The sequence below is a fragment of the Callithrix jacchus genome, chromosome 2 (genome assembly GCF_049354715.1).
Source record: "Callithrix jacchus isolate 240 chromosome 2, calJac240_pri, whole genome shotgun sequence".
Lineage (NCBI taxonomy): Eukaryota > Metazoa > Chordata > Mammalia > Primates > Cebidae > Callithrix > Callithrix jacchus.
The window spans coordinates 131976391-131989432 of NC_133503.1; the positions used below are offsets into that span (position 1 = coordinate 131976391).

The 13042-nt window shown below is 39.7% G+C and overlaps 1 protein-coding gene across 2 annotated transcripts in view; it reads left to right on the forward strand.

The window, feature by feature from the left end:
* The window catches only part of DMGDH (dimethylglycine dehydrogenase), a 92707-nt gene that overhangs the window by 51861 nt on the left and 27804 nt on the right, over positions 1–13042 (forward strand). Inside the window, exons 8-14 of one of the 2 annotated variants that reach the window (XM_002744831.6) lie at positions 1515–1684; positions 2075–2228; positions 3932–4097; positions 4914–5044; positions 6315–6532; positions 8129–8286; positions 10613–10672. In XM_002744831.6, the coding sequence (XP_002744877.3) occupies positions 1515–1684; positions 2075–2228; positions 3932–4097; positions 4914–5044; positions 6315–6532; positions 8129–8286; positions 10613–10672 (1057 nt within the window). The remainder of the gene's footprint in view (positions 1–1514; positions 1685–2074; positions 2229–3931; positions 4098–4913; positions 5045–6314; positions 6533–8128; positions 8287–10612; positions 10673–13042) is intronic. The other variant, XM_008991902.5, reaches the window with a different exon arrangement.

The window sequence follows — 13042 nt, forward strand, 5'->3', positions numbered from 1 at the left end:
GGTTGTGGTGAGCTGACTGCACTCTAGTCTAAGCAACAGAGTAAGACCCTGTCTCAAAAAAATAAAATAAAATAAAATGGTAACTGTTCTATATGGGCACTGGGCCTGGTTAAGTGAATGTGCTAACTTTAATAAACATTTTAAGCATATATTTAATAATTTTTCTTGCTTTCTTGAAGTTTAGAGTGGTTGTTTGTGGATAATTTGGATGACCCCTGTCTATTAAACTGCCCAAAGGAATGTAAATTACTGCCTTTTTATTTTCTATGAGAAATAATCTATAAAAAGTAGGCACTCATTTTTATGAAATAGCAAAACAGAGGTATTGTTAGGGGAGGAGTTAGTTAACGTTTCCAGCATTTGCTAAGTTTCCTCCCATGCTCTTAGAAGCTGTGGTTCTGGCTAAGTTGTCGTTTGGGATACTGGCATTTCTGTGTCTTGATGTCTGTTCATGTATCCCCTTTTCTTTGTTCTCTCCCCATGACTCTCTGCTCCTTCAGTTCCTTACAAGCTCCTGACTTAAACCACAGATGAATCCATAGTAGAGGCCTTCATTAGACAAGAGTGACTGGGTAGAGCTACACATGGCCAGTGTAAAACTGATCCCGTTTCTGATAGCAAAACCTCTTTATTTTCCACATCGTGTTCTTGATTTTAAAGTACCATCTTAGGAAAATAGAAAACAAGCCCACCTTCCCCGTCAAGTGGCCTATTAGTTGCAAAATACAAGAGACAGTGTTCCTTTCTACCTCTTTTCACAAGTCCTCAGGTGAGGGCCTCTTTGCCTGAATGTTTCTAAGATAATGGGTCAAGTTCCTAAATTAAGTCTGAGAAGAGATGGTTGGGACACTATAGTACATACGTATCTCCCACCGTGTTTCCTATTAATCAGGATATTCATAGCTCAGGAGGGCTGTTAAGGTACCAGCCACATCTGCCTGTTTGCATCCTGCCTCTAACTCCTAGCTTTACTAAAGCAAAGTTGTTACTAAGTAGGAGTCAAGGGTCATCAAGCCTCTTCTCCATGTTTGCCCAGGCTGGAGTGCAGTGGTGTGAACATGCCTCACTGCAGCCTCTACCTCCTAGGCTCAAGTGATCCTCCTACCTCAGCCACCCGTGTACCTGGGACCAGAGTCTCGTGACACCATGTCCAGCTAAGTTTTAAATTTTTTTGTGAAGACGAGGTCTCACTTTGTTGGCCAGGCTGGTCTCAAATGATCCTTCCAAAGCGCTGGGATTACAGTTGTGGGCTACTGTGCCTGGCCCAATAAGGAGCTATTTTGCAGGTGTGCATCTCTTGAAACTGGAAATAAACTAGCTATCAAATCAGGCACATTTAATTTGGATGCCTACACATGTCACTTTTAGGAAAAAATTGTTCCATAGAGATTGTTACTTGTGTGTTCTGATTAGCACATAACAGTCCAACTTTGAGACCCTTTAAAATATTTGAGCATGTTTCATTTGATAACTACATGTATTAGTAACAGGTTTTCTATCCCTGTATTTAAAAGATATGGCATAATCCACGCTGGTGGGGTAGGGAAATATCTCAGTGACTGGATCCTGCATGGAGAACCTCCTTTTGATCTAATAGAATTGGATCCCAATCGCTATGGCAAATGGACAACAACCCAGTACACTGAGGCCAAAGCAAGAGAATCATATGGATTCAACAATATCGGTAAGATGCAAATTCACCTGTTGTCTACAAAGTGTTGACAGAACTGAATTGTAACATCTCTGACTTTAGACGGCCTTTATTTTATTCACTGGGGTGGCAGTAGTTAGGGACTCCAAAAAGCATTGTGACCCTAAGACATAACAAGGAATAGATACGAATGCGTATATTTAACATGTGGAATGCCTCACTGGTTTTAAATTTTAAATATATTTTTACTTTACTCTTTGATAAGTCATATAAATGACAGCTCTGTTTTCTACATTAATCATATATGTATGTATGTTTATGCTTCTGGATTTTAAATAGCGTATTTTCCATATTTGGAATCCCTTCAGAGTATCTTGTTGTTTTGGCTATATGCGATTTAAAGTACCGACTTTCCTTTTTCAGTTGGTTACCCTAAAGAAGAACGGTTTGCTGGGAGGCCGACTCAGCGAGTCAGTGGGCTGTACCGAAGCCTGGAGTCTAAGTGTTCCATGGGGTTCCATGCTGGCTGGGAGCAGCCACATTGGTTCTACAAACCAGGCCAGGACACTCAGTATAGGTGAGAGAAAAACTCGACCTGCGTGTGGTTCTGATCCAGGGATGAAACAATGGGACAGCAAAAAGTGCCGATTACCCCTCACACTCCATCCCTCCACCCTGTTCCAAGGAGCACTGAGCCTTGTCCTACAGAAATTACTCTCTGGCAGTGGTGGCATTTGTCTAGCCCACATGACACTGGCCCACATCTAGGACTCACGTGTCCCTGGGAATCCTATAACCAGCCTGGGTGAAGCCTCTTGGCATTTACCAGAAGCTCAGAGGAGCCTTCTGACCCCCTCCAAATTCCCACATGGCTTCAGTTGGCTCCTAAAGGTTTGCTGTGCTTTCAGCTGCTTGGTTGAATTACATCGTGTACAACCAAAAAATGTACCTGGAGTTTTGGATTTTTCTCTTCATCCTGAAATTATTCAAAGCAGTTACTTCCTTGATTGTGTTCACTAAGCCATGCAAATTGTATGCACAGTTGATAAATGAGGGGAAAAGATCATTTGCATAGCATTGCAGGTTAAGCAAAAACATAAAGTATGCCACTAAAACAGTTCTCTGAATTCTGGTAAAGCGCTACCTGCCATTGTTGTACTTGGGATTAATAGTGATTACATATATTTTTCTCAAGAGAATCCACAGACCAAGGGAAAACAAGTTGCAAATTTACAAGTTAAGTTATCCTTTTTTTTGAGCTGTCATTTTGCTTTCTACGATGAGTTTTGCTATTTTAAGGACTAGATCTAATTGGTTAGCAGAGAACCCATTGTTGATGAATGAATTTGGGATCTATAGGCAGCCAATCTAGATTATTTGGTGGCCAGATACTGATTTGGTTTTTCCTAAATGACTCCAATATACCACTTCTGTTCGTCACTTAGTGCTGATTGGATTTGGCCTAAGTTTCTTCTACCATTTAATAATTAAACTACTGGAAATTCATTTTGCAGACTTAGCATCCTGCTCTGAAGCTAAAAGTGGACCATGTTAGAAGTCCACTTCATAAAGCAGAAAGGACCGTTAGTAATGAGTGAAGGGACCTTTGCTCCAGGTCTGGCTTTGTCATTAACTACTGCAAAGGCCCTGGAAATCATTTTGTGCCTTTTCTCTGAAAAATGCAGATTTTTGGACCAGATCCTTATGTACTCCAGATGTGGAACAATGGCATAGGCATCTCCTGGGAGCCTGGGAGAATGCCGACTACCGGGTCCCGCCCCAGACCTGCTGCTTCAGAATGTGGACTTTAAACAAGTGCAAATGACTTGTATTCCCATTAATATTTGAGAAGCACTGAACCAGAGAGCTCCACCCCCCGACCCCCACCCCCACCCCACCCCAGACACTCTTATAAATTAGGCCCATTTAAAAATGCTCTCCATATGTATGCATCTAGAATTGAACACCACCAGACTGGTGGACTTCTAAACTCTCTTCCAGATCTGAGAGCCCGTAAATTATCTTATTTTCCAGTTAGTTAGTACTTTATTCACTGTGAAATGGGTCATAGGGCTAAATTAGTAACTTTAAAATCAGATTCCTACATACATGTATATTTGCAGAACAGAATTTCAGGCTGCATTGTCTCACCTCCCATAGTCCTATTCCCCGCTGCCAATAGGATTTTCTACATGTGTAGGGCTTATTAAAATATCAGTATTGTGTAGTTTTTTAAAAATGAACAGCAGTTGTTTTATGACTCCAAATGTTGTGTTTCAGGCCAAGTTTTCGCCGCACAAACTGGTTTGAGCCTGTGGGCTCCGAGTATAAACAGGTTATGCAAAGAGTAGGGGTCATTGACCTAACACCATTTGGCAAGTTTAACATCAAAGGCCGAGATTCCATTAGACTATTGGACCGTCTCTTTGCAAATATCATTCCAAAGGTAAATAGCCTTGTATGAATACAAGGTTCAGGATTCTGACTTATTTAATTCTCCATCCTCTCATTTCCCCCCCCACCAAACCCATGTTATTTTAGTTCAGCTAATGATTTCTGAACACTAGAACTCTTCAACTGACCAAAATACACAAGCTAATTTTCTTTCTTTCTTTCCTTCTCTTTCTTTTTCTTTTTCTTTTTTTGAGAGACAGAGTCTTGCTCTGTCACCCAGGCTGGAGTGCAGTGGTGCGATCTCGGCTTATAGCAACCTCTGCCTTCTGGGTTCAAGTGATTCTTCTGCCTCAGCTTTCCAAGTAGCTGGGACTACAGGTGTGTGCCACCACAACCAGCTAATTTTTGTATTTTTTAGTAGAGATGGGGTTTCACTATATTTTGGCTAAGCTGGTCTCAAACTTCTAACCTCAGGCCATCCATCCACCTCAGCCTTCCAAAATGCTGGGGTTACAGGCATGAGCCACCATATCCAGCCTATAAGCTAATTTTCAAATTTAAATTTTTGCTGAGTGAATTCTCATCCAAGGACCTTGTGACTTTGCTCAGTTGTTTCAATGGGAACTTAAAAGTGAGTTCTGCAATTAAATGAAGAATAGCTTTTAAATGACAAATAGTTTTAAATAATTGTTTAAGAACTTCAAATTACTGTTGGGTTTAGGTTTACAGATAATTAATACACTTTATACAAATGGTAAGAGTCAGATACTTTTCATACTTATGGCCCACATTTTTATTTAAATGGGTGTTAAAAGGATTCATGCAATTTTTATTTCATCCTAAGGTAATTTTAAATTTTTTTATGTAGGTGGGTTTTACAAATATAAGTCACATGTTAACACCCAAAGGTCGAGTATATGCTGAGTTGACTGTTTCTCACCAATGTCCTGGGGAGTTTCTATTAATAACTGGCTCTGGATCAGAACTTCATGATCTTAGGTAAGTGCACACCTAGTAAGAAAATTTTGTACATATTATATGTTGACTCAATCTTACATTGAGTTTTTCTTTTTACCAGTACTTGAAAGTACAACTTTATTCCTTCTTAAACCTGATTGTTGCAAATAAACTTTATTTTTTGAATACAAAAATATTTAGAATGAGGGACCCTGCCCCTCCCAAAGGTAATTCATCCATAAGCTACTGATTCTAGTAATATTAATTCCCATTTGTTAGGCGTCATCAATGTGCCAGAACCTCTTTTAGACATTACCTTAATGAATTCTCTTAATATTTTGCAAGGTATACATGATTCCCATTATCAGATGAGGAAACTGAGGTTTGGGTTAAGGGAACTTACACAAGCCTCTTGATTCTGATGCGCACATTCGGTCCACTTCTGTAAGCTGCCTTCCTAAATTATCTTTGCCCTTTGTGATGCTTTGTACTTCCTGGCCCACAACTGGATCTAAAGTAGCTGACCTGCCAAGTCCAGCCTTTATATGAATCTTTATTCTACTATAAAGTCTTTAGTCTAATATTCCAAACATATTTGGAATATTATTATTTAATAGATGTCTTACTTTAACAGATTCTCACCTTAGTTGTAAAGTGATGCAAATTACATGCTCCAATCCAAGATGTACTGGGGCCATCTTAATAGTTTAGCTTTGCGTAAATCCAGATGAACATTTTGTGTTAGACTTAGATAGCTCAGGGACTGCTCAATAAATTAGAAACCAGTCCTATAGCTTGGTCCCAATAACTCATCAAGACATAGAAATTGAAACTAGAGTTTCTGTCTTTTCCTTGTGATTGTCAGAGCAATTACGTGTCTTGTGGCAGGCACATTATTAACCTTTAGCAATATAACTGTGCCTCCTGTGTACAGGCATTAGAGAAAATTTGGGTTTAAATCAATTTTTGAAGGTTGACTCATTAGCTTAAATGCAAAAGGGCTGTGTCACTATTTAAAAGAATTGGGTGGCAGAGCTCATTAAATTGAAGGATCCTTCTGTACTGTGAAAAATTATCCCCCAAATTTATAAGTGGGCGATTTAAAGAGAATCACTTAACATCTCTGGGGCTCAGTTTCCTCAACTTTAAAAATCAGTGTGATTTCGTGAAATGACACTCCGGGGACTTTCTAGACACAAAGCATGTCTTCAGAGACACAAAGCATGTCTTCAGAGAAGTAATTTGTTACCGAAGTAATTTTGTTACCAATATTCAAGCAATATTTAACACAATGTTCATGGCTGAAGTGCAGATGGATTGAAGAAGAGGCAGTCAAAGGTGGGTATGATGTGGAAATTAAAAACATAACCGATGAGTTTGGAGTCCTTGGAGTTGCTGGTCCACGTGCAAGAAAGATCCTTCAGAAGCTGACCTCTGAAGATCTTAGTGAGGATGTTTTCAAGTTTCTTCAAACCAAGTCCTTAAAGATTTCCAACATTCCTGTCACTGCTATTAGGATATCTTATACTGGTAAGATTGGAAAACAACCTGGAGTGAGTCTCTGAAATTTAAAAGGTCAGTTTTAAATTTTACATTTAATTTAAACGGTCATGCCACCTGAGGTGTGTGTGAGTGTGTACGTATGTGCCACTTACCCTCACTTTTGTCCCTGCGACTTTGGAGGAAGATTTTTTCTCTGCTCAGCTCTTACGACAAATCTGTCTATTCACTCCTCGTCTTGAAAGTGGTTCCACAGATTTCTAGTCCCATAGCTGCCTACCATCTGGAAGGGCAGATTTTAAAAAAAGTGGGAAGAGGATTGGCTGTTGGAATAGTTAGAATAGTCAGGTCAGCCAGCTCTGTCTACAAACATTCAAGATGGTCTCCCAGAGATAGAATCTCCCATAGAGACCATTTTGAGTGTATCAAGCACCTCTCCAAGAGCATTGCCAACAATCTGTCTTTCCTTCCAGACTCTAAGCTCACTGAGAAGTCTTCATCTAGCACCTAATCTTGCACATGGTAGATAGTTGATACAGAGGTGAATGAATGCTCTTCAGTTCCCCAGTGGTGCTCTGGGCTCCCTTCTGAGTTTTTCTAGACCTTGTCTCTCACAGAAGAAGTACTGCATGCCCAAGCATTCATTCAACTATGTGTTGCTCCTATTCTGTGGCATCCAATAAAACACCTTACCTTGAGCCCTCCACCTTGGGAAACAGGAGAATAGAGATTAAGGACCATAGCTCTTCCCTGGGTTCCTGCTATATCTTTTTTTTGGCCTTCCTCCACCCAACCTTGTTAAAATCCAGAATAAAAAATGAGCAGGGCTGGACACAATGGCTCATACCTGTAATCCCAGCATTTTGGGATTAATGAAAGTGAATTAATATTAGAACTGGTTCTAATAATATTATAATCTCAGCATTTTGGGAGGCCAAAGTGGGAGGATTGATTGAGCCCAGGAGTTCAGGACCAGCCTGGGCAACATAGTGAGACCCTGTCTCAACAAAAAACAAGACAAAAAAACAAAACAAGAACTACAAAAATAAGCAGGATTTTGAGGGTTACATTTCATTTCTTTTGATTTTTGCTCACAGCTCTATTGATGAATGAAATGACTAGGGAAGACGTAGGAAGGAGGGGAAGTCAGAGACTATGGCTTTCTCACTATGATGATACTTGAATAATTCTTAGTTGACTATATTTTTAAGCTTGTGATTTTGGGCAAGGGGTTGGTTTAAACCTTGAACCCCTTGTCTTGATAAACTGTGCCATGCTAACTATTTACCTAACCTCATTGTGCATGAAAACAGTCAAGTCTCATTAGAAAGCTGGGGTCCAGGGTGGAGATTAATTCCTGCATTATAGTCTTTCTGTGTCATACAAGAGGTGTCCTGCGTACCACCATCTACGTGGGAGTCAGGATTGGCATGAATGTATCTGTGATATGGTGGGCTTCTTTGCAGTGGGCTCTTGTAACTTTTTGTGAACTGGTCTTTTTAGAGACTGACAATGTCTGTGTTGCATAAGTGGAGTTTCTTCTGCTTGTATGTGTTCTAGCTAAAGCACATTCGATGTAGTGATCGCTGTTCTTGTTGTGCTGTGGCACCTGCGGGTTTATTTCAGGTGAGCTGGGTTGGGAGCTGTACCACAGAAGAGAAGACTCTGTGGCGCTGTATGACATGATCATGAATGCAGGCCAGGAGGAGGGAATCGACAATTTTGGAACCTATGCCATGAATGCCTTACGCCTGGAGAAAGCCTTCAGAGCCTGGGGGTCCGAGGTTTGAAATGCTAGCCTCTTTATTAAAATTTTATGTTTATTTATGTCATTTTTATATAAGGGCAGGTTTTAAATGCAATAACATTGGTTTTGGCTGTAAGAGAAATTCCATATTATTAGATAACTTTATTTAATTAAGGGAAGAGGTTTTCCTCCTTAAATTCTCGAGTGAAAGTTCAGTGGAATTCTGACCTCATGTTTATTCTGCCTTAATTGATCCTAGTTGGCTGAGAGCCCTAGAAATCTGTCTTGGACTGTGGGTAGCTGGCCTATGTCACAAGATTAGAGTAACACTTTTCAAAGTCTCTCCTCCTCTGTCATTTTGCCCATCTTCATTTTTTTCTTATCTTGTACCTTTTGGTGAGTCAACACTCGTTTCTGAGGGGCGGGTGTGATAGTCCAGGATGTGGTGGTCCAGCCTTCCTCCACCATTAATAATGTTACTAAGAGTTTCTGTTTGTATAGTGCTTTACCCATTTACATATTTTCACATGCATGATTTCAGTTTCCTTCCCAAATCTCCATTATCTCTATTTTGCACATAGTAGCACTGAGATTTAGAGAACCACTTGGTCCAGATTATCTAGTAAGTGGCCAACCTGTAATTCAAACTTATGGCAGGCTATTGCTGGACCCATTCACTATTTCAGATTCACTAATTGTTTCTTTGGAAGACACTGAGGTTTTAGGCCTGAAAGATGAGATAAAGGATAGTGGTAAAAGATGGACTCAGAGCAGGGACTCTTGGGTGTGAATTTTTCCTCCACTACGCACCGGCTATCTGGCCTAACCCTCCAGATCTTCTGTTTGCTTTTCTAAAAAATGGAATTTTTATGCAACAGAATTATCATAGAAAGAGAGAGTCTAGGAAGTGCCAAGCACATAATAAAATGCATTTGATAGGAGGGCAGAGTGTTTGAGCGCAGGCAGGGACCCGGGGGCATTTAGAGTAGGCAGAAGCAAGTGGGCAAGTTCTCCGCGAGAGGTCCCCTATTAAGGGATTCTCCAGCTACAACGGGGTACTGAGGCAAGGCTAGGCTCAGGAACAGAAACAGGACAGCGCGGTCCCCGCACTCTCCAAGGAATGAAGCAGCAGGAGCAGCCCTTTGGGAGTCAGACATTTCTCCATCCTCCTGCCTTTTATTTTCTCAGATTTCCTCTCCCTGCGACCTCTTCTGGGGAGCTTTTTCTCCTTCTTTCAGCCCTTCGATTTCCCAGCAGTGAAAGAGCGCCCTCTAGTGTTGGTACTGTAATCCTCTGTGCTTCATTTTCATTTTTATTTTTTTCTTTGAAGAAATTCTGAAATTTGAACAGATAAAAATAATTTTAGAGTAGCTCATATTAATTAAGAAATATGAGACGATGCTTTATGTCATGTAAAACAAGTTCACATTCAATTGGTTTATGTAGGTGTTGTGTTGCTTTAAACGTTTGGCTACTTTTAGGGGGGTTAGGCTAGTTCTCTCACTGCAAAGAGAACAACAAAACAGCCCTGACTTGGTAGATATTACAGTGGCTTGCTCACATTTGGAGAGAGAGATATTCAAACTCTGCTTATTCCTTTTTCCTCTCCTGAACTCTATCAGCTACTTTCCTACCATCTGCTTTCCCTCCATGTTACCCTGATTCTTGGCTAATTGTAAGATAACTAAATTGCTTAATAACTTTTCAAAACGTAGTTATGTAAAATGATTGCATAAATACATGTGAAAATCTTGTTTCTAGAGGGAACATCACGTGCATTCCCTCAGATGTTTATTAAAATGAGAGAGCTATGGAACACAGTGAATTTTAGTTTTTGTATTTTTTATACTCAAATGACATTTTTGCTGAAAGGCTACATTGAATTTTGGATTAAAAAATTGTTTTCAAAACCAGTCTATAGTTTGCCTTTTTTTTTTTTTTTTTTTTTGAGACCAAGTCTCACTCTGTTGCCAGGCTGGCTGGAGTGCAGTGGGACGAATCTCAGCTCACTGCAACCTCTGACTTCCTGGTTCAAGCAATTCTCCTGCTTCATCCTCCTGAGTAGCTGGGATTACAGACACGTGCCACCACACCCAGCTAATTTTTGTATTTTTAGTAGAGGTGGGGCTTCACCGTGTTGGCCAGGATGGTCTTGATCTCCTGACCTCGTGATCCACCCACCTTGGCCTCTGAAAGTGCTGGGATTACAGGTGTGAGCCACCACGCCTGGCCTAGTTTGCCTTTCTTTAGAATCTGTGTTGAAAAATCAAAAAGCGTTCTTTCTCCTAAAAACAAATAGGAAAGTGATGTTACTGAAATAATTTGCACTCATCTAACATTTAAAATGTGTGTTTCCTTTTTAGATGAACTGTGATACAAATCCTTTGGAAGCTGGACTGGAATATTTTGTGAAGTTAAATAAGGTATGTTTACATTCCAAAGTGCATTTGAAGTAAATCTTAACACCACGATGCTATTTTATGACAGAATCATGCTTTAAAATTTAACCATGTGTGGGTTATAGGAGAAACGAGGTGAACATAAATACTAAGCATTGCTCAATTGCTTCATATTACTCTTTTGTCAACATTTGCTTAGTGAAAGCTATTGGGAGTGTGCTTGCAGATTTCAGATAGCAGAATCCAGCATCTTTAAGGGCTAAATCTAAATTCTAAGATAAAAATTAGTAAGGATAAGATGATTATCTGTCAGATTCTAGTAGACATTTATGTCGGAAGTGCACTGTGTTGTGTATGTTACAGTAACTCCCAGTGACTTGGGAAGTTGCACATAAGCTGATCAAACATACTGCATTCATCAATTCTCCTGGATACTCACAGCATGGAGCAGCCTCGCTTCAGCAGATCTCTCCATCTACTTGTCAAGCATCTTTGTGTGTAACTGCAACACCTGAATGTAAACAGGTTTATATTCACCTGAATATAACATGTTTCAAATGTGTTCAGCATAAAATGGGTATTAACTGAGAAGCTAATACAAGCCCAAAGAATCATAACTGATCAGACACTCCAAAGGGAACCTCTACATCAGTGGTTCTTAAAATGTAGCCTTCAGACTAACAGCATCAGCCTCATTGGGAGTTTGTTAGAAATGCTAATTCTCAGGTCCCACCCTAGAACTACTAAATCAGAATCTCTGGGAGTCAGGCCAACAAATCCGTTTTAACAAACCCTGCAGGGGAATCTGATGCATGTAAGGTTTCAGAAGCATTACTCTAAATAATTACAGTGGAAAAGCCTATCCTGAGGCCAATTTATTACAGCCAAGCTCATCTATCCAAGTCCTACAAATATAAATGAGGTTACCCCATTGAGCAGTGCCTAAGAGTTGTAATGAAGAAACTTAATAGAGCTGCAGTGAGTGGTAGTATTGAAGAATAAGGGCAGCAGCTGCTACTGTCTAGGATATTTATTAGAATTCCAAAAATAAAATGTCCTGCCTAGGTGGTTATAAGCTACAGACTGATTTTTCATCCTGTGGAAATATGTGAATACATGTAAATGACTCAATCAGGCCAAGAAAACTTTTCTCATGACCCTGCATCAGTTCCCAAATTCTGAGCTATAATATTAACATAAAACATGTATATTTATAGTATGAGATTTTAGGAAAAAGAACCTCATAAAGGGTTTTAAAGGGAATATCTTTCTGTACATTCCCACTATGTTTTATTTTTACGATGTACCATCTGCCTCCAGATCAGAGAAAGCAGGTGCTTGGAATTTGGGCAGACCCTAGCAGCAGATGCTCCTTCTGCAGAAGCCTTACTTTTTAGTTGTTTCAAATAAGGATAAAAATGGCCCAACTCTTGAAAGCACTAAATTTCTGTTGTTGGTCACCATTAGGTAGATAGGTAACTGATTCCTTTTGCTTCAGGGTTGGGATATTGTTTTGGGGGGTTAAGGCATAGATAAATAATCCCTTTGTATTGAAATGGGATTTTCAAAAATCTTTTATGATTATTAGCAGGTGTGGATAGCGTATTTGTTAGTTAAGTTATATGGGCAAATAACCAAAGCTCATCCTGGAATGAAGTTAGTTGTTTAACAGATACTAATTTTGATTTATGGCCTGTTTTTATAATTTCTGAATCATTGGTTCTCATTCAAGAGTCACAAAGTTAATTCCTAATGACTTTATAGGGTAAAAGTCTTTGCAACCCAAGGACCTGGCTCCAACTGAGCCAGTCTTTTTCAATTATGTCAATTCAAGTGGCTAGTTGGTATCAACGTACTCATAATGATGCTTGCTAATCTCCAAGACAGGTGACTAGATTAGATCGACTTTGGTGGTTTCGTAGCAGTCTTATAATCTGAAACAGACTCCTGGAAAACTTACTAACTTTACATAGAACTAAGCTTCATAACTTGACCATTCAAGTTCTGTGCCTAAAAACCAAAATGTTACCCAAACTGGCTTCATACAACATTTTAAAGAATAATATACTGTAAGCCTATATCGCTTCAGAAAATTGATGCTATGGGAGAACAGGAGCAACAGCTAATACAGAGGGATATTTATATTTGATACCAAAACAAACAAAGCAGAAACCCTGGCATTTTACAATAGTTTGAAATCAATTATTTCTTTCCCTCAAACCAAACATGTAGAATTCTCTGGTTGGCCCTTAGTTATTTACACAATGATTGTTTAAGCCATAATGTGAAGAAAAGACAGAAGACTGTGTCAGACCTAGAAGGGTCCCTGGGGAATCAGCTGGTACCCCTCCCCTGACATCTGAAGGGGAGGAAACTGAAGCACAGAGAGGGAAA